Genomic DNA, 22493 nt, shown 5'->3' with positions numbered 1-22493 from the left:
CTTTCAAAGGTTTAAAAATGAACATGTCTCTGCTCTCCCACCCTTCTTGTTAGGTCCTAAAGCCATAGGCAGCCACAGGCACAACTGGTGCTGCAGGTACAGAGGAAAGACTTCACTCACTAACATTTCAAATGACATAAGCTACTAAAGGAAGAGGGGCCTTCATTTATATAGTGCCAGTAATGGGAGCTTTCTCTACACATGTTCTTGCTGGATACCAATCTATATTTAAATTAGATGCATCTGCTTGCAAAGCGTGCATTTTTCATTTGGCAAAGGTAAAAGTTAGTTTTACAGGAAAATAAATGACAAATTTGTTGTCAGAACCTTAGATTGGGGAAATCAGCCTTACCAAAGGTCTGGGCAGCGAGTGGAGGACTGAACTCACTGTCAGGAGCAGAACAGAGCTGGGATTGGCAGTGCCTGGTGCGTAGTCCTGAAAATCAGACTGATGGGAAAGCTACTTTCTGATCAGAGCCACTCTCTTGCTCTATCATTAAATGGAGTACATAAATGTTAGCAAGCAAGCATTAGGATTTTAAACATAAAGAACAAGAGCTTGAAACAGTGGGAACAGGTACAGCAAGTGGCAGAAAGCCCAGCACTTATGCCAGGAGACTGTTCCATAATCAAGTCTCTGAGCTCACTTGCTTAGAACAGCATGGGTGGCTCACCACCCTTCTACCAAGCACCTGGATTTGACTAACAACCAGTTTCTTAAAAGGATTCAAATGAGCTCCTGCTGCAGATTCTAACTGACACAAGTCTGTGCTTTCAGCACCACAGTTCTTCATATGGAAGGGGCCAAGGCAGTTTTGGGGATAAAACGTGTTGCAAGAATTACATTCCCCATTCAGCTGCTCACACCATGCTCACCAGTGGCTCTAACAAAGCGTAGGTTGCTGGTTTTAATTCAGTAGTGGCTCATAAGAGAGACCAGTTAGAGGACATGACTCCTTCTGATAGCCCCAAGAAGCCACCCAAGGATTTTGAGATGGGCCAACTCCTCCCTGCCCACGTCACAAACACCACTGTATGGTGGCAAGGGTGATACTGATGCAGGAGCACCTCCATCCTGTGCAGGTTATTTTTAGCTTCCGAAAGAAATTTGCTTTGGCAAAGGTTCTAAAATAACTTTAGATCTGAGATAGAGCCGTACTGTAATATTTTAATCCAATTCTAAGAGATCACACAATTAAACAGGTTTGAGCCAGGAGCCAAGTCATTTTCCAATACCTTCTTCTTTTGATCCCATTAAGTACTACCAGCTCTTCATGATTATGCACCAAGCTTGGGTGTGTAGTTTGTTTTTGTTGTTCCTGAAATGCACCCTTGCCCACCTCAGTATCTGCAGTTTTTCCAGCAGTAGCACAGAACCAGTAGCTGGAAGCAAATCTTTCTGCAATCCAGGTGTGGGGAGAGTGCTGGATATAAAACAGACCACTTCCTACCTGCACAGATCATGGAACTGGATACCTGTCAAAGATCTGCTGGCTTAAAAGCTAGCAAGATGTAATCCTTCAGTGGTTTTCAGGCACTGCTCTGCAGTTTACCTAGAGAGCCACACATACCTGCAATGAAACCCAGGACACTTCAGCACAGGAAATTCAAGTGTAAGGGAACTATGCAGCAGAAACCAGAGAAGTTGTTTGGCTTGGGTTTTTTCAGCAAATAAACTTAGCAGTACACATCCCCCAACTAAATCAAAACAAAATCAGTCAAGCCAGTCTATGTTTTAATGGAAAAGACCAATGCCTTAACTACAAAATATATTTAAATACATAAATAAGTTACTGTAATAAAAAATAACTGTGAACGTCTGTCTTGCATATATACCACATCTGTACGTAAACTCTGATGCTCTCTTCATGGAGCTTTGGTCTGTGTAGTATTTCTCACCTGACAACTTAACTATAGCACTACCATTGTAATTACTTCACCCCACAGTGGAGTAGGGGTCTGAATTAATTGCTTGTCATCCATTATCTGCCCAGTGCATGGAATCTCTGCCTCTGCACAGCTGCTGCTCCTCTCCCTAAGAAGATGCTGTTCCCACACGCATTATCCTGAACAGCGTGCTGAAGTTGTTGCTTCTTATTGAATCCCGACAAGCATTGACCACTTGTGTTTTAGGTTTGCCAACTACAAAGAGGAAGAAAAAAGGAAAGAAAAAACTCTCAGTTACAGAGTAAGAAACTGGTAAAAATACTTATTTGATCCAGTCTGAAAATTTAGGGGTTTCTTTCAAACACTTTTTAAACACATGATGAACCACCTTTTTTTAGTACATAAATAAAATCCTTCCTTGAAAGAAGAATCCCCTGTAGCTCTGTTTTATGAGAAGGGGAATGCTATAAACATACAAAAAAGTACCTCCCTCCCCAAAGACCTACAGGACTAATAATGCAGATAACAGTACTGCTTAAGTTAGTAGCTGTTTTTTTTTAAGAACGGAATAATTCTAAAAACATTTCAAAAGTAGTTCGTTCAACAAAACTATCAATTTCTGCCTTGTTCAGTAATCTGCAAATTATTTCAAATTGTTCTTTCTAGAATTGTGATCCCAGATTATACTGGATACTCATAGTTGACTGTCACACGTAACTGGCTACGACTAAAGAAAAAAAGATTACTTCTACTAACTAAGTTTCAGGCCAAAAAGCCTGAAGTCACTTAACTAACCCAGGTGACCTGTGGGACACATCTTATGTGCCTCACTGGGGGTCTGAGACTCCTCACTGCTTTCAAAAACACAGACTTACCACGTAACCGCCCAGCCCTTTGGATTGCCTGATTCACAGCTTTCAGGTTATTCAACAGCTCTGTGTGATTGTTGCAACGAATTTTGTACTGATTTATTAAATCTCTGTTCAGGTCATACAGCTCGCTGTACCGTGTCTTCATGTTTTTCCTGGGGAACAATCAGTTCAGTTATTTGCATCTCTGAGGGCAAGAAAGTCATTCCTGCTTTGTCAATATAAAGGTGTAGCAATACATGGTTGTGTTGGCTACCAGTCACCTGCCAGCTACACAACAACACACTTGTCTACACATGTTGGTTATACTCATTATTTTACTAAAAAAACCTGAACAGTCTATTTTTGCAGTTACTTTACCCAGCAAGACAAAGTGGAGACACCACTTTCCCCAGTGAAAGTACCATTGCCTCGCAGTAGCTTGGGCCTCTTTACTGCTGCTCTTCAGAGTAAAGCTCAGCATCAGCAAAAAAGAGCAAATCAGAGTAAAAACCTGACATCTAACATTTCTTCCTTGGTGTTCTCAAAAGTACACACACCACAGATGTATTAAGGGAAGATGGCAGGAAAAGCTATCCAACATATCACATCATCTTGAAGTAGATTCACCTCACCTGCCCATACCCTTCCCCTCTTGCCTTCCCCTGAATGGTCTCCCACCTAAAGAACTGGACAGGATTCAAGGAGAGCTCGTGGTGAGACCATCAAAGGTACAATTCTACATCAAAAATCCTAACTAGGCAACTCTTGTATCACACCAGTGTTTTTCTGTGCTCTTTTCTGCCTGAAAAGCAAAGACTGGCCATTCTAAACCCCAAACACACAAACCAGGAAGCAATTGCTCACATGTCTCCCAGGAGCCGGGCATCTTCTGCCTGAACCAGCATGCTGCGGATGAGGTTGGAGTGTTCAGCCATGTCAGCAGTGAGCCTCTGGTTCACTGCGTGGTGCTCATCCACCTGTCCAAGGCAAACGAGCCATGAGCACCCTGGGCACACAGGGTTCAGGCTACACCTCAGCCCAGTGCAATAGGAAATAACATCCCAACCTAATCAACCAGCACCCCTGACGCTGTTCTCCATCCCCATGGCAGGAGCAGTAACTTGGCCCCCAGAAGGGGTGAGCAAACCTAGAGCTCAGTCTCCCAGACAACATATTTACTTTACCCAAACAACTAACTGATGGGGTCCAAGGGCCTGTTCTACAGAACAAAAATAGACAGAAAGTTGAGGGTGTCCCACAGAATATACAGCAAGCCATTTGGGCTGATTTCCACAACAAAGATAAAGCAGTTTAGAGATTCTCTCAAAAAAAAAAAACAAAAAAAAACCCTGCTCATCTGCCTACTCAGAAATGCCCAAAGCCTCCTCACCTTCACCAACACTTTCCGCAGCTCCTCAAAATATGCAGGAAAATCTGCTTCCACCTGCAAATCTTCAATGGCCAGGAAAGAGGCCATTGACTGGATAATGTCACCAGCTAGATCAATATCATCTGTGTTGATGGAAACCTGTCAGAAAGGAAAGAAAGCCCAGGCTGAAAGCAGGTCTTTGTATCAAGTGGGCATGGGCAAGCTCTACAGCTTTCAGTAGAGCAAGAAGACACCAATTTCAAAGGGGATTTTATTCAGGTTTGGGATAGAGAGGCATCTGTGCACACAGTGCAGAAGTTACAGGCAGCTTTGTGCTTCACATTACAGCTCCCTGAAACCATTCTGTGAGGAAATAATTCCTGTCCTTCCTACAGATCCACAGAGAAAGCAGTTTACTTCACTAACAGGCCCTGGAATTTCACCCACCCACAGTAAACAGACAGAATTTTCCAAAAGCATGAGTACTTTCTCTGCCTGTTTAGTCATCCTTCACTTTAACTGCCTCCTACTGGCAGTATGAGTATACTGGTACACGGGGGTCTCCAGGAGGTACTCACCTCTCCACCAGGCTTGATTTTGATGCAGAGCTGACCTGCATTACGAAGGGAAGTGAAGCAAACCTGAAAGGGAGCGCTCTGAAATTCTGCATCCTCTGGCAGCAAGAAGCTCTGATTCAGCCACATAACAATCTTGCAAAAATAAAATTAAGAGCATCAGCCATCCCTTGTGTGGAAAGCCTCGGGAACCACACAGTGTCCCTGCACATGATGTGCATCAGAACACTCTGTTCAAGGTACCCCGAAATTTCATTTACTAAATTTCATCCCACAACCCCATGTCATGGACTTCTTAGAATGAGGACAATTGAATCCTTGCACTAAAGCTGAATATTCCTAAAATAATCAAATCCAACAATCAGAGACTGCTACAAAACTGAGCCATTACCTGAGCACTGTGCTGCATTTTTTCTGTTATCTACTCATTTACAAAATTCAACACACACTGAAGGTCTCCTGCTGTCAGCAGGCACACAGCAAACAAGATTATATCTGAAACACCTTCTGATCTCAGGCCTTTAGTTCCTGCAGGAATTCCTGATGCTTGGAATGCCTCAACTGAGTCATGTTTTAAAGACAGAAAAAAGCAGGGTTGACTTGAAATACACAGACCCCTAAGGCCAGTAGTGCAGCTCACTGCATAATTTTTCCTTTACTATTAAAAATCGCAAGCTGATTGCAAACCCTCCACCTATGCAAGACTTGAAACCAGGAAGAAGAGCAGAAACTCACCCTTTGTGGCCTCTCATTCATGGTACAGTTAACAAAGCTCAGGGGCTCTGTGGCCAAGTCTGGGCTGCTCAGGGCATACATGGAAAAGCGGGGAAGCTGTCTTGTCAACTCAAATACATGGAACTGTGTGCTGGAAGCAAAAACAGAGTTAGTACCATAGCAGGGATTCACCTATTGCAATGGCTCCTGGTTCTTTTTTAGCTGAGGACTGACACCCACAGTTTGCAGTTACATAATCTGCTGCTTACTGCTTCCCCAGAAGAAACACTGAAACTTGGAAATTCCGGGCTTATCACAAGGTTGTATGATACCTCCCCACTGCTGTCTTCTTCAATAATCCTTCCACTGAAGTGTACTGTCTAGGCTAATAAATTTACAATTTTACTTTATGACTGGATATTTTCTTTACAAGTTCAGTGAAGTCTTACTAAAAACAATAATAAAGGCAAATACAGAAAACAGAAAGGGAATTCAGTTGCATGCAGTATTCTTGCAGTGGGTGGCTAGTTCTCAAATATGCCTCCCTGTTCAGGGAAAGAATGCTGCCTTCTCAGGCACCAACAGCTCTGGCAGACAGATGTGAGCATGAAGAAAGTTGTTTTCAAGGGTATATGAAGAGACATTTTATTTTCTATGGAGAGATATTTCTATGGAAGATTGGGAAAATGTTGTCTTAAAATCAAGCATGTGTTACTTTCTATTTGCCCTGAAGCCAAATGGGCTCAGGGTTACTTTATATCTTGAGAGACAAAGCTGTGTTTCTACAGTGTTCAAGTACCCCTTCCAGAGCAGCCACCATCCGGGTCCAGCCCCTTAAGGATGACACAATAGAGTCTCCTCATCTCTTGATTCCCTCCACACACCCTCAGTAAGACATCTCCTGGACAAATGTGTATTCCTCCCCTAAAGGCAGAACCAGAACACAACAGAGCATTTCAGAGCATTTAGACTTCGTCTGCAAAAGAACTCAGTGCCACAGGAGTATCAATATTTTTAAGAAAGCACCCCAGCTCTCCTTTCAGTAAGACAGAGAAATGAGGCACCCAGAAATTAACGGTGCACTTCCCATGGACAAGCATAAAACCACATTATTGCTGTTTCCCAGTCCCACAGTTCTGGAGATCACACCACAAAACTCACCTGTTCTGGTAACCCACAAAAGCTTTGATGTGCAAATCCACAGGGACATCTTTGGGTGGAGTAAGAGGAACACGAACGCAGCCTGAGAGGTTCTGGAGACTGGGGTGGACCACATGGCTCTCTCCTTCAAATATGCCCTCAGCAAAGATCAGCACAGCACGGATGATTGTGTCTTAGCAACAGGAAGAAAAAGCAGTTCCCAAATTAAAAGCTGTCCTCTGGCAACAAACTGTCACTTTTTCCAGAATTAAGCATGTTCAACTCCTTACATTCCTCCTCTGAATTGTTAAAATATCCCAGGCGACCAGGACTACCACATCTGCACTTGACTACATCCTAGCTTGCCTGCTGCAAGGTGAATTTGCTGTCTTGGGGTTGTTCCAGTTTTGCATGTAAAGCCAGTTGAGATCCAGCTGCATTCATGCAACACCCTCACTAATGCAGCTGTGGGTTGGTGTTTACAGTCAATACAAGAAGTGCTGCAGGGATCACCAAGGCTGGTTTCATCCAAGTTAAATGTTAATTGCCTCAGAAAATAACACATAATAAGAAACAAATTCCATCAAACTCCTCTCCCCTAAGACCCATTCAAGGAACACAGCTTGATTCAAAACTCTGTGAAAGGAAAGAAACCACAGAAGGGACGTTACAGACAATAAAGAGGAGACATTCAAATCACCAGCTAAATATAACTAAAAATTTGCATGATTTTACATGACGTGAATATCAATGGTTGCAGGTTGCCACTCACCATTTGTGGTGGAAATACACAGCTCCACATGGGCAGACTGGCTGTCAGAGCCCAGATTAACTGAAAGGGTTGTGTGGAGTTGGGTGTTTGCTGGAATCACACCTCTCTGCCCATCAGCTTCCTTCAACTGAGTGCTCAATTCAGCCTGTTACAAAACACATACCCTTCAGTATCAGAACTTCAAGATTTTCATTCAAAAAACCTAGAAAACATATGCACAAGTCAGTTCTCTTTTCTTTCAGAAGAAGGCTGCATTACAGCAAGTCCCAGACACTGAACTAGCTCTGAGTGGGGTTGGATTAGGCACGGAGCTGTGGACACGTGGGCTATGGATGTGCCCACGCTATGAGTGCTTCGCTATGGATGGACCTCAGCTCTGTATGCAAACTTTTACTCGAAAAACACTTCACATACGCCAATTTTAATCACAATCTTACAGAACTCCAAGCTTCTGCCATGGTGGTCATTTGCTGTTCAAATATGAGTTTGCTCTTTCCTCAGACTATTTTTTGAAACGTTCACCATCAAGCCACAAGTGTGATTCCTACATCCTGGCAGTGCTCCCAGCCCTCACCCAGTGACCTAATCCTCTCACACAATCCCCTCTGCCTCCCAAGATGGCTTATGCACTGAAAACTACAATTTTCACTCATAAGCCAAAGCAAAAGGCTGAAGGGGATCCAGCTCTAAACACAACTGCTCTGGCAAGAGGAAGAAGCAAAGAAAGCATTATTAAAATACGAAAAGCAAGTTCTGAACTTGCACAAGGAGCAAGCCAAATGCAGAGGCAGGAGCCCCCAGCAGACAATCTCACTGCATCCTGACAAGCTTCAGCTCTGACTTGTCTGAACTGCCCCACAACCGCTTCCCAGATTACTCTGGATTTATACCAACAGGAAGGTGTGTCTTGGCCCTACACATTACTTAAGCAGTACCTTTGCATTTTCCTCATAATTTTTCAATTCCAGCAGCAGATTTTGTTTCTTTTGACTAAGTTCTCGGATAAGATCCTGCTCAGCACTTGTATCCATTAGGTTCCCTTTCATTTCCTCACCTCCTGGCAGATAGCCTCGGACTGTACAAAAACAAAACATAGCCCATTTCAGCAAAGACTTCAACAGCCTGCCCAGAACTTCAGTTTCTGTGACATGACTCTCTTGTATCACCTCTGCAGTTCTGGTCTTTAGCTAATACTATTCAGCTGAAAACCTGAGCAGTGATTTAGACCTGCAGAGGCTCTCACTTTCTTGGTGACTGGGGCAAGAGAACCGCACGTTAAAAAAAAAAAAAAAAAAAGGTGAATTTCCAACTTGTCTTTAAGCTGTACTCACCTGACCAAAGGAGTGCAGCACCCAGTCCTTTTGCAACAGGATTCCCACTGCAATCATTCTTTCAGGTGCTTAGGCGAGTTTACAATTATGCAAAATTAATAAAATGCGTACCTGCATTTCTAGAGCTGGTCAGAAGAGTTGTTGCTGTCTGGAAGTGACTGTAAGTCACTGTTAATCAGCCAGTAAACAAGATTTACCCATGTTAGTTTTTCCCCAAATCAAGGGATACTTCGCTTCAAGGGGTAAGACTTGTTTCCCAGTAGCCCAATGGAGCAGAACGTTATGAAAAATAACTCTGTCTGTGGACACAGAGGACCTGAACAGGTGATGAGACAACTTTCATTCTGCTCTAAGGCTGTGTGCCCTGATTGCAGCTCTGACAATAAAAGCCTGGGACAAAAATCTTTCACCTGGGAAGAATATGCTGCCTGACTGCAAATGACTGCTGCCCTGTAAAAAGCTGTGTGGAACTTGAAATCATTCAGCTTGCACATTGTCCTCCAACAAAAGGACACACTTTATTATTTCTGAGTGAATCATTCATTTAAAATGAGAGCAAGAGAAAAACCACTGCAACACAGGGGAACACCTCATGTGAAAAGATGATGGTCCCAAATAGAACTCTAATAACATTGTCTATACAACCCCATATAACTAATTATAAAGGCCTAAAGGGATCCCCATCATGCCAAGGCTCGTTTACAATGGACCCATCAGAAAAGGGTGATCGTGTTCAGTGATACCAACCTACGCAACTCTGCTAGGAAAAGGTTCTCCAGAACTGCTTACAATGCTTCCCCTCCATAAGCTTGGGAAAAAGGTTTATGAGCTGAAGCCCAAGTGCAGCAAATCCCCACAGCCTGTGATTAAGACAGACAGCAAAACACTCTGCTATTTAACAAGGACAGGCTTTTGTTTCAAATGGGTTGTGCCAGACCTGCTTGTCTCAGGCCACTGACGCCAAGGAGTCGGATAATCACACCAGTGTCTTTCCTGAAGCCATCCCTGTAAATTCATACTAAGCTTATTTAAATCATCTGTGATCATATTTAGTTCCACTCACAATAACAAGGTCTGACTTCTTGAATGCATGGTGGGATATATCCACCACTTCTCCAGTCTCAGGACAGCATTTTCCAGGAAACAAAGTGCTGTTAACACTTAAAATTTCTAATATAAAAACTCTTCATCTTTAGAAGACCAAAACACACACACCCTCAGTTCTTTAAACACCTTTACCTACTGTAAAGCAGCCAAAGAATTAAAACAGAAAAAAAAAAGATTTCCTATACATTCATCTATTATAATGTAGCCTGAAGAACCAGAGTCTGTACTGAATATCATTATCTTTGAATTAGGATGGGGTTTCTTCCATTAGACAAATGAATTTTGATGGTTTCTTGGATCATAATGAAACATGTGCTGATTCTCACAGGAAGGCAATATTCAAAATCCTGTTTGCAGACAGCATAACTCAAAATGCCCTTAACTGCACATAAAGCAAAGGGAATTTGGCACACAAAACACTGGATCCAAAATGATGTTTAGCTAATCTGAGATGATGTGATATGCCTGATATTGCTGTGTATTACATTAATCTCCTGAACAATGTTTTTACCTTCACCATCAATTGAGCAGCAGATTAACTGGGTGCTCCCATCCATTCTGTAATCCCCCTCCACCAGTCCTGCAATCGAGGAAGCAAAGTTGTCTTTAAAGATGACCTCCCCAGTCCGGTCACTGCGTGCATCAACCTGGAACAACAAGAAGTTCCAAGCCCCAGCATGAAGAGAAAAGCCAACTCCAAAACACATGTCGTGCCACGCTCTGAGCTGTTAACTGAAAGCCAGCTCTGCTCACAGAACTGCAGGTGAAGTTGCAGCTCTGCTCATCCAAACACCACACACGAAAAAAGTACTATTAAGAAATGACCTCTAGGCAGACTCTAGAAGGAGCTAGAAGGAACTTTTCTTCGGAGACGCTTCCCTAAGTTACAAAACTAAAAAAGGAAGGAAATAAAAGGGACTGCAAGTCTGCACTGGAAAGGTTACGCACATATGATGCAGCAATGATGGGACTAAACCAGAAATAACTTCACTGCAGTATTTACAACCTCTCCTCTCAGCTGCAGCCCTTGTGTGGTGAATTATTTTTATACACAAATACCACAACCTTCAATTATCTTTCATTTGATAAGAAGAGTGAGGTGAGCTCAGTTCCATGCACTGTGTATTCTGCAAAGCACAGGTCACAGCATTACTCTTTCTATGGAGTATGGACTGTTTCAGACCAACAAATTGGGTAGAGACTACCAGTGGAAAAGAACAGGAGCAAAGCAAGGAGAGGTTCTCTCTTTAACAATGTTACACATCTAATCCAATGTAAGTTACAACACATCTGGGCTCCAGACTGCCAGCTTGATATGAATTTATTAAAGTGCCGCCGGCTAATGAGAGTAATAAAAGGTGTGAAAAAAAAAGCACAGCTTTACAGAAAAACCTGGCAAGCTTCATCCAGGAGAGATGTGGCAGTTAAAACAGTCATTTCTTGCAAAGAGGAATACCAAGGAACAGGCTTGAAAGACTAAAACTGAACTGTATAGAATGCCTCTACATAAAATGAAATAATGCTTGATTAATCCTGCCACAGTCAAGACTGACACTGCTCTCCTGTTACATAACTACTTTGTCTCCCCTGTCGTTTGGGGAACATTCAAAACACACTGCAGAGGATTATTAGCTGTCCCCAAGACACACCTGAATAGAGACACTCAAGAACTCTAGGATGTGGCATATGATCTCTGCTGCCATGGAAACAACTTGCCACACCTTAGCAATTGACTCCGAGCTAAGCAGGGGAAGCAGCTTTTCTCTGATCTTGCACTTGGCACAGGACTCACTGCCAAAGTAGGTTTATTGCAATAGGTCTGCAGAGCTCAAGTTTCAAGGATTTTTCATTTTTTGGTTGTTGTTCTTCAGATAACAGCCTTGTTCAAACACAGCCCCCATATCTAGAGCTCCTCATTTTCCCCCTGTATAAACTCACCTTTCCATTAGACCAGCCAGTGATCAACTCACACACTCCATCAGAGTTCAGGTCAAACGCATGTATGCTCATCGCTTGGTTTTTTGACTGAGGGCAGGAAAGAACAAATTAAGCTTGGGTATATTCTCTAAACATCACACGCTTACGACTTGGAAAACACCGAACTGTGAGACTGCAGAGAGTACAGAAAAGAAAACAGCTGTGCCTCTTAACAGGAAGTTTGAGCATTACTATTTCTAAGGTCACAGGCACATGTGACATCTTAGCCCTTGACTACTAATCTAGTGCACTGCTTTCAAAGGACCAGATTGCTCCTTCAAAAATATTTCCATCCAAGCAGATGATTAGAACTCACAAAAACAGAGTAAAAAACCAAATCCTCTAGGGAAAAAAAGTATCAGGGCCTCAACACTGCCATAAAATTAGACTATTGAGGACAACTATGAGCCTCTTCCTGCCATATCTCAAGGAATCTTCTTATTACTACTAAATATACTATTCTGTGTTATATTAAGAATATTAAAATGAGTATCAGGAAAGGATCATGCCAAACTGATTTGCTGGAGCAGGAAATTGCTACTGATGACAAAAATTAACCTTCAACACAGACAGTGCAATATTTCAGTTTCTGAAAAACAGTTTATTGATTCAACCAGAGGATTTTCTAACATGAACTCAAATGTTTCTTGTTAAGCTAAAGAATCTCTAGTTGTATGGCTGCATCCCTGTTGTTTAAACCACCACCAACAGCCCAAAAGTACTGCAGGAACTGACCTGGTATTTTATATGAGCCTATAAAAACAGGCAGATTTTGTAAGAACAAAATTACATTATGTTCTCTGCTCAGCAAAGTTCACCAAAGGGTAACATCAGAATGACCTGAAATTAGATACCGAGTCTCCTGGCAGGCTCCAAGCTTCCAGTGAGGACATTCCACCAGTGGACTCACCTTAATCCTCCAGTAGCGCGCTGTCTTGTTGTAAACTCCAACGGTGCCATTGGCAAGAGCGTAGCCAAAGCGACTGCCATACATGGGGCTAAGTGCAGTGACAGTCTGGTGGGGAAAGGAGGGGGAGAGAGGACACAGGAGTGAGAACTTGTGCAACTTCAACTAACAGGGAACAGGCTATAGACCTATAACATGAATCCTACATTTCTTAAATCTGTTGCAGGAAGCATTGAAAACTGAGGTAACTACTTTTAAGAATCAGTCTGAAATCACTGACGGCCTTGTAGGATTTCCTCACACAAGCTGTATTGCCAGTGTTAGGACACACTTCAGCAAGGATTGCAGAACTGCCCTCAAACTGTGTACTTTGACCAACTATTTCCTACCACAGGCAGGAAAACAACTGCTCATAGGATTCCTGTGGTCATCAGTGCTAACACACTACCGTTGAGAACTACACACAATATTCCTTAAGCTTAAGGAGCTGATGACGCCAAAGGTTTGACTTGCCTGGGTTAGGAAAGTCCCAGAAATATTACTGGTAGAAAAGCTTTGCCAGTACTAGTAAGATAAAAATTAAAACCCCCCACAGGTGGACTTCTTTGGAACACAACTGGAACACCAGGCTAGGTGTCCTACCTGAATAAGCTCTGGGCAAAGACCTGAGGGTCATAGCTTGGCCTGTTTCTCACTCCTTTTAAGATCCATTCCTCATTGAGCTAAGGTTCTCAGGGCTTCGAAATGCAGGTTTTTCCACACACTGAGACTAGAGATTTTAATGCCAGGAGGAACAATTGCAATCATTTGTCTGGTCTTCTACAACGTAGCACAGGAGACTTCCTTCAATTAAATTCTTCCCCACCTTCTTATTTAAACTCATCTGACTGTGCTCCTTGAATGTTTTACTACAAAACTTTGTTTCCAAGCCCTTTATCCTTTCCTCTCACAATCTTCTGCAGAATCTTTCCTAAGTATCAAACTAAATTACAAGCACCCGGTAAGGAAGGAAGACCACAGCAACAGACAGAAACCCAAAAGGTAACAATAACCCATATTTATTGCCCATTTGTAAGAATCACAGCAGTCTACACCAGATTAAGTGATTAAAAACAGAAAATGAAAACTATCCAAGACTTTCAAACCAAACATAATGTATAAAGACACTGTCCTTTTATCTTAGAACAGCAGGGTTTTAACAGGCCTTCTACGACTACAGGCGTGAATTTAAAAAAATTTTACTGAAGATCTGGAAATAAATCACACTTGAGAGTGACAGACCTTTAGCATCCCTTTAACTAGAAATATCTAATGACCAGACTAGCCACTGCACAGAGAGCAGGACGTATCACAGGCCCAGTTCTAACTGTAGTGATAGCAACAACCTCCTTTTCCAGAATAGTACCTGGCTTTGTCTTTTATAGCTCTTCGTAAGTGGTTTATTAGCTAAGCCTTTCAGTCCCATCTTGGGCAGCAGGGAGGCCTCAAATCTTTAAGGACAAAGGTCTGTGACCTTACTCTGCCTTGTGTCCAGAAGGGCCGTGAGAAGACTGAGAACACTTCTAAACGCAGTGATAAGGATATTTTACTCCCTTCCTAGAAATCAAAATCAGTGGGCACCTGCTCTCAGTTAAGCTAAACAGCAACTCCTACACCTTTTATTTATTCCTCTGTAAACCTATCTGCCCCATACCTTATTTTAGTCACTACAGCTCTTTTTATATAGCCAGTGTGTAACTCCAATTGCAATATAATCTTCCATTTTTGCCTCGGCATCCCCCTTCTACCCTGCCACGCGCTGTCTGGATACACACATGGGGACAAGTTACATCACCATGATTGCATCAAAAATGTATGAGGAAAACTGTCGAAGACATCCTTTTACTCAGAGGACAGTAAGTGCATCAATCACACTCCAGCAACCTTAATCACCCTTGCACAGGGTCCCGACTATCAGCCAAGAATAGTCACTCTTCTCAGCGGGGTGAAAGGTTTGTAAATAAACAAAACAAACACCCGCCTGCATAATGAAAGGCATTATTAAACTCCAACTTCTGCAGTTCTAGCAGAACAGATACTGTGCCAAATAGCTAAGTAACTACTTAACTACACAATAAATCTGAACCAGAGAAGCTTTAGAGTATACAACACTTCCAGCTCTGTCAGCAACTACAATAAACATTAGCCAGAAAAAATTTACCTCTGTCTCTGACATTTCTGCCACAATCTCATCTTCTTTAAACACACGGATGTCAAAATCTTCAGAGCCAACAAGAAGCTGAAAAAAAAATATCATTTCTTAAAAATAATTATTCCGGCTAAGGAACTAAGCACCACGATCCAGAGGATAAACAAATATTTCAAGTCCAGCAACGAAGAGCTTTTAACAGATCTATGAAATGTTGCCAGTGTTCCACTGAAGATCCCTCATTTTAAAAAAACCAAACACACACAAAAAAACCCCAAGACAAACAAACCCCAATGAATTCAAGTATCAACCACCTCTGCTCCTCCGGCCTAAGTGGCTGCCACTACTGCCTCAACCAGATAAAAGCACACAATCCTGAAACAATTACTGGTGATGCTGTATTTTCCAGAGGTGTCTAGATTTTTTTCTGTTAGTTTGATTCACCACATCCACCTCAATGACTTTCATTCCACCGGATAGAAATTTGAAAGAGCAAGTCAAAGTTCTGCCCCACAAGTCTTCTGCAAGATGGCAGAAAGTAAATCAAAAATCTAAAAAACCAAAAATCTTCACAAATCTAAACATCCCGAGGAAGGCAGTGACAAGTTAGTTCTGTTAGCTACTAAAAGTATATTCATACAGTTTTAAAATCAGTCAATTTTAAATGTAAACAGTTTTTACTAGGGCAGAAAGAACAGAAATGAAGCTAAGACAGTCATTTACCCGGCAAGACACAAAGTGATAATTTAGGAAGCTGCTTCTCTGCATATTCTCAGAACTTCAGTTTTAAACCAGAGGCAGTTTCACAAAAGCCAAAAATAAAAGTAAATAAATAAGTAAAAACCCTTTAAAATCACCTAGATAATTAAGATTAAAAAGAACCCTGAAAACATCTCAGTAAATGCATATTGGGGTAACTGGCCTAACAAGTTAGTTGGATATCGTATGCAGCTCAACTCAGCTCAAAGAGCACCAGATTACACCAACCGCCAGGAATGAACTTCTATCAAGCAGAAAAATATAGCAAAACCCACTTGAAAGCACAAGTGCAAACCATTTGCAATTAGTACCACAGATCAGTTTCCTGGTTTTTGAATCCTTATACACTGTCTCCACTTTCTATAAACACCTCTCAGCACATTAAAAAAATACCGTGAGGAGCTGTGCAGAAATTGATTTGAAAACTTGAAACCATTTCACTTCCTAAAGATCCCAGTCAAGCAGGGTCTGTATCAGTTTAGTGCTAATAAAAAACAGGTGAAAACTATAAAGGCCCTTTACACATCACTATTACATAGTCCAACGGGCTATTCCAAGCAAGGATTTTTCAGGAACTAAACAAAGAAGCTCAAGTAATTATGTTTAAAGTCTTAAGATGTATGACAAAAGTAAGTATTTTTAGCACAATGATTTAACTTCATATTGAACTGCATCTGATGTATACTAGGAAGCCATTACTCTTCTTAAAGATTCATATTTAGTAGCACAGTTGTCCATTTGGGATGAAGAAACTATTCCAAAAGAGAATGCCATACAAATTCACAATTTCACCCATCTCCTGCATGATCAGAATGGCAGCTGTTTCCTACTGTTTGTCTCACATCATTATCAGCAAGATGTGTGTTACAAATCATTTTAAATCAGCAAACAAAGAGTATTTCATTTCCCCATGTCACTATAAGGAAACAGAAGGGCTGGATGTGAAGACAGATTTCTTGATTTTACCAAGTGTAAGTGAAGCTTTTCAAAAGAATAGCTTTTTTAAAGTTCACTTTTACATGTAAGCTTGCAAGTTGTTTCTCTGAAATTAAAGAGTTCATAACCATGTTCAAGAAATAGCACTGAAATAAATGCCTTGCCAACTGATGTTCACGGGCATTTCATTATATTGCTCCTGGCATAAAGAAAAATGAGAAACTTTAACTGGTGATGTAAGTCAGTTGTATCTGACAATAAAGGTTTTTTTATTATCATTCCACTACAAGACCACAAGAACAGCTGAATTTATGTGTAAATGGTTACAAACCTCAGTTTTCCCATCATCATCGAAGTCACACAGAGCTAACGAACGAACGTTGTCTCCAGTAACCTGCAAAGAGAAGGACAGTACTCAGTGATGGTCACAGCTGTCAGAAGCTGAGTTATTTTTATTATCTCAACTGCAACAGAACAATTGACACAATCAGTGTACAAGCAACATTTGAGTGCACTGAATACATGGCCAAAATACAGTTTAAGGACTGAGATAAGTTAAGAACGATCAACAACTAAATTAATAATTATCCTATTAAAAAGAAATCAAGATGATTTAGTGCCATTGAAAGAATCTTCTAATAACATCAGAACTATTATGCGTGGCCTTACCGTCCAAAAACGGTCATTTCCTTCATAATCAAAGCCCTGCAGGGCACAGTTTCCACCAATAATAGCAAGGGGAGGTGAAATATCTCCCAGCCTTCCAAGAACTATTGCATTGGCTCCATCTGAAACCTACAGAGAAGCATTAAAGGAAAAAGAAACAGTAGACAATACATCAGAGCACACAAATGAAGAAGGCTCCCAACATTATCACTGTCAGTTTAGCTGAATGAATGCCTATTATTTTTTTTTAATTTGCTCTTGCTAGGGGATGTGACATGTGAATGCAATGTATGTGTGAGAATGAATTTTCATATATTAATTGTGAAATACTGCAAATATTCTAGAGACAAAATGTTCTGAATATAGCAGTAAGAATAAAGCACAGACACATAATTAATTGACAAAGTAATGTAAAAACTGTAATCTTTATAATTCAAAGAAACAGAAAATAATGGAGATACTAACAAAAAGTTAAATCAACCTGCCTCTCTGTAAAACAAATCCGAGTTGTTATACACATCATAAGCCAATAAATTAGTCTGTGTTCCAACCAGAAGACAATCATAACCCAGCTGAGGGTTCAGCACCCCTGAAGTCAGACAAGTGATTCCTTGATTAATGTTCAGAAGAGAAATGTCTGAATCTTGGTTACTTTGCACCATTCGGTTTGTGTTTGTTCTCTGTCCTCGGGCATGAGGATTGTGAATAAAAACCTGTAGAAACAAAGACATAAATATTAATACACACATGTATCTGTTTGTATACAAACAGTAAAGACCACTGTTAGGATAATAACTGTGATGGGGAAGAAGGCATTCATTCAACCTAAATGAGGACAAAAGACTAGGGGTTTTACTGACAATAGTATTCCTCACAGTTATTCTTTAAACTGTACTTGAAAAAGGAAAATGGCAGGAAAAACAGCGCTCTGGCCAGTGGAGTTGCAACATCATTGTTTTTTTATTTCTGAAAATGACAACTGACACGTCTTCAGAGTAAGGCAAAAACAGGAAACCAAAGGGAGCAACAACAAACTAAACAAATTACCTCCAGCTGGCAGAAGTATTTGCAAAGCACCCCAAACATTTAGGACAATTTACCTGGTACATATCTGTAACCTCCATCTGTAGGTGAACATGGTTAATTTTAAATATGGTTTTACTCTCACTGACCAATGCTCAGTTACTGTAATTGCCTGGACCCAAGTCTCTGAGGATCACAGGCTCAACAGTTTGCTTTTTGGCTGTGCTATCTGTCCCTCAGACAAGCCCTTGTTCTATGCTGCTCCTAAAGGTGCCAAAATAAAATTAATAATGCAGGGGAACATCACAGATGAACTCTGTTTGTATTTACAACCTAAGTAACTCTGTGGGTTTATGCTTCAACCTATGCTTTATTAGTCAGCTTGTACTTAATCCTGTTTTGTTTATGTTTCTAACTCAAACAGCACACCGGATGATCTCTGTTCCCGTCAGGCTCTTAGTGCATCACCCACAGAAACCTCAGCCCCGTTATCAGCACAGAGCTTGGTTTGTAACAGTGCCAAGGCTCACTGCTCTGAGAACTGCATGATAAAACCCACGGCTTCAAAAAAATCCCACTGCCTGCTAGAAAACGTGAGCTTCCTTAGCGACTTGGGTTTGTAAAGTGGTTCAGGTTGGAAGAAGACACTGAAGTCATCTAGTCCAACCTCCTGCTCCAATAGGGTCCCCCAGAGCGTGTTACTCCAGGTTGTGTCTAGACAGCTTTTGAATATTCCCGGGACTGGAGACTCCACAGCCTCCCCGGGCACCTTTGCTACTGCTCGCTTCGTCGCCTGCCATTAATGTTTGCAAGCTCCCTGCTGCAGCAGAGCCAGGCTTCGAGCATCGCGCCCCCGTGTCCGCACGCGGCTCGGGCGCCTGGGCCACGGAGGGCGAGGGGCAGCCCAAGAGCCACCAGCTCCTGGCTCGGCTCAGCCCCGACGCAGGGGACCCGGCGGGGGTTAGCGCGGCTTCCGCGGCGGCCGCCGGGGCCGCTCGGCCGGGCCAGGCCGCGCCGCAGCCGCTCCTGCCCCGTTACCTTGCCCGCTTGCGTGGCGGCCGCCAGGCAGGGGTGCGTCCCGTCGTACCGGCCCAGCGCCACCATGCGGGGCAGGATCTTGTGGTTGAGCTTCAGCGTGAACACGGGCACCAACATGATGGGCTCGGGGCCGCGGGGCGGGGCGGGGCACGCAGGGGGAAGCCGGGCCTGGCCGGGCCGCGGGGCCGCGCCGGACGCGCACCCACCGGCACCGGCACCGGCACCGCGCGCGCACGCGCAGGCGCCGCGTCAGCGGGATCAGCGGGAGGGGCGCGGCCTGAGGGGCGACCGCGGGGGGGCGCTGTGCGCCGGGACGGGGCGGGGGCGGTGTTGATGAGGGGGGAGCTGGGGGGAGACCGCGGGGAATGGGGGAGACGTGACCGGGGAGCAGGGCTGTGGGACCGGGGACAGTGGGGGAGATGGGACCGGGAAGCAGGGCAGTGGGACCGGGGAGAGTGGGGGAGATGGGACCGGGGAGCAGGGCAGTGGGACCGGGGACAGTGAGGGAGATGGGACCGGGGAGCAGGGCTGTGGGACCGGGGAGAGTGAGGGAGATGGGACCGGGGAGCAGGGCAGTGGGACCGGGGAGCAGGGCAGTGGGACCAGGGAGCAGGGCTGTGGGACCGGGGAGAGTGAGGGAGATGGGACCGGGAAGCAGGGCAGTGGGACCGGGGAGAGTGGGGGAGATGGGACCGGGGAGCAGGGCAGTGGGACCGGGGACAGTGAGGGAGATGGGACCGGGGAGCAGGGCTGTGGGACCGGGGAGAGTGAGGGAGATGGGACCGGGGAGCAGGGCAGTGGGACCGGGGAGCAGGGCAGTGGGACCAGGGAGCAGGGCTGTGGGACCGGGGAGAGTGAGGGAGATGGGACCGGGGAGCAGGGCTGTGGGACCGGGGAGAGTGAGGGAGATGGGACCGGGGAGCAGGGCAGTGGGACCGGGGAGCAGGGCAGTGGGACCGGGGAGAGTGAGGGAGATGGGACCGGGGAGCAGGGCAGTGGGACCGGAGAGCAGGGCAGTGGGACCGGGGAGCAGGGCTGTGGGACCGGGGAGCAGGGCAGTGGGACCGGGGGAGCAGTTGGTGAAGTAAGGGGGGAGGCAGTTGGGGGAGATGAGGTAGGACTTTGGGGACAGCTGGGGGTCAACTGAAGTGTAGGACTGGAGGAGTCAGGGGCCACTCACAGGGATACGGGGAGGTGGAGGGTGCAGCTGGAGATATAAGGGTGCATCTGGGAGAGCTGGGGTGTGGGATTAGGGGCCAGGAGGACAAATGCAGAGGTCAGAAGAGCTGAGAAGCGGTTTGGGATGCAGGGGGCTGTTAAGGGAGGTGGGGGTAATTTGAGGTGTGGAACTAGGGTGTGGGAACTGATAGTGGTCAGAAATTAGATTTTAGGCTCCAGGCAGTAGCTTGAAGCCTGTGGAAAAATCTAAATACATAACTCACTTGGGCCTGGGAAATCATAAGGAGGATCCCAAAACAATCCTTGTAGATATCTTCTTCCCGACACCTGGTGTTTTTCCAAGTTACTTACTGGTAAAGATGTTTACTGAGAGGTGTTGGTCTGAAACAACCAATAATATTCATTGTACCAGAACACTGGATAAAAGAGCTTGTCTTTCAATAAACTTCTGCTATAATGCCCTCCGAAGAAACTGGAGTTCTACATATTGTTACTTGAGCTGTCCCAAATGGTAACAATACTAGGGGAGGCATTTGTAGAGGTCAGGAGAACTGGGGGTGCAACTGGAGGTACTGGGGAGCAGCCAGGGACAGGAGGATAGAGGCAATTTCCCCCTGGGCAGCTAAGTGGCCTCCAACACCTCCACTGCTGTCTCAATCCCATCTTCTCTGCAGGGTCAGCACCCAGCTGGGGCTAAGGGCTGTCCCCTCTCTGTCCCCAGCACCCTTGCCTCACCCTTCGCTGCCTCCCGGCTGCCACACACACTTACTCACACCTTGCCAGAAGCACCTCCAACTGAGAGATCTCCAAGCCAGTAAAACCCAACCCAGTTACAGCGTCCCGTGAAGCCAAAAGTACAGCCTCAGAACATTACTGCTGCTGCTTTGTGGGATTTGATGCTCTGGATCCTAGAGAATGTAGCCATTGGGGCACTGGGAAGAGGTTGGAGATGAGGGGAGCAGAGGGCAAACCCTCACAGAGCCACAGTGTAAACAGTGATGCTGGTCCCCATCCTGCTGTGGGTTCTGGAACACAGACACTCATGGGTTTCCCTGCAGTGCCCAGACACAGGCTGGATAGGGAAACCCTGTCTCAAAGTAATGACTTTAGAAATCCTTAAATCATTTTAGGTTTAAGAAATATTTTAATATGATAACCCTTATGGAATCTGTAAATAGACAGTGCTCTCTGACAGTGCCTGAATCCATCACCTGCACTGGGACATTATCACCTCCATCCCAGCAAGAAGCAGGTTTGGAAGAGGATACATGGGAAAAACAGCTCTTTCTTCCCTGCAAAGGCCACTGGTTTGAGGCACAGATTCATTTATTTCTAGGAGAGCTGGCAGACACATCCCAGTTGGCGTTTCCATGTGCGTTGGCCGAGCCCTGGCCGGCAGCAGCGTCCCTGCCCTGCATGCGAAGGAGGGTTGTAAAAAGCAACACTCGAGCAGGGATCATGCGATTCTGAATGTGACAACCTCCTTTTTCTCTTTTTTTAATTGGTTTTACGGAGGTTCTCTGGCACCTCTATCAATGTGCCATTATACTTGTGGATAACGAGGCAGCACTTGCGTGCAGCATATTAAGGAGGGTGTTTTTCCCCCTCTGTGGCTCTGTTTGGGGTAAGCGTGGGTGTCGGTGCCAGCCGTGCAGTGGGTCCCCCCCCCCCTCACGCTGGTTTGGGAACCAGAGCACAAAGGCAAAGCACTGGCGTGAACTCAGGCACGCAATGGGATGTTGCTCAAGGCCAGCAAACGCTGTTGTCTTTACAGGAAAAATCGCAGAATTCTAGAATAGTTTGGTTTGGAAAGGACATTAAAGATCATCCAGTTCCAACCCCGTGCCATGGGCAGGGACAAAATCCCCAGCTCCCCTCCCAGCAGTGCTGAGCATTGCTCTGCCAGGCTCTTCAAACCCAGCCAAGCAAAATGGGGGTAAAAAACTGAGCTTAGAGACCTTTGTAAGCTGGTAAAATTGTAAATAGATGGAAAATTCAACTTCTTGCTAAATATGTATGATTTGAGCTGTAAATATTATTTTGAATCACTAATTATGGTATTGGCTTTGGCACG

At 44.2% G+C, this 22493-nt stretch overlaps 1 protein-coding gene across 1 annotated transcript; it reads right to left on the bottom strand.

Annotated features, from left to right (window-relative positions):
* Positions 1 to 1191: 1191 nt before the first annotated feature.
* BBS2 (Bardet-Biedl syndrome 2) lies at positions 1192 to 19406 on the bottom strand. Its single transcript, XM_040075553.2, has 17 exons — positions 19241 to 19406; positions 17665 to 17892; positions 17183 to 17308; positions 16845 to 16907; positions 14831 to 14908; positions 12634 to 12738; positions 11685 to 11771; positions 10258 to 10393; positions 8244 to 8383; positions 7309 to 7453; positions 6558 to 6729; positions 5418 to 5547; positions 4686 to 4817; positions 4129 to 4266; positions 3603 to 3715; positions 2763 to 2911; positions 1192 to 2142 (listed from the first exon to the last, which is right to left on the bottom strand). Exons 1-17 carry the CDS (start codon positions 19355 to 19357, stop codon positions 2036 to 2038), a joined length of 2166 nt encoding a protein of 721 aa, XP_039931487.1. The 5' UTR covers positions 19358 to 19406; the 3' UTR covers positions 1192 to 2035.
* Positions 19407 to 22493: the final 3087 nt, after the last annotated feature.

The sequence above is a fragment of the Hirundo rustica genome, chromosome 11 (genome assembly GCF_015227805.2).
Source record: "Hirundo rustica isolate bHirRus1 chromosome 11, bHirRus1.pri.v3, whole genome shotgun sequence".
NCBI lineage: Eukaryota > Metazoa > Chordata > Aves > Passeriformes > Hirundinidae > Hirundo > Hirundo rustica.
Note: the sequence above shows the minus strand (reverse complement) of the source record. Positions and strands in the feature narration are given on the sequence as shown.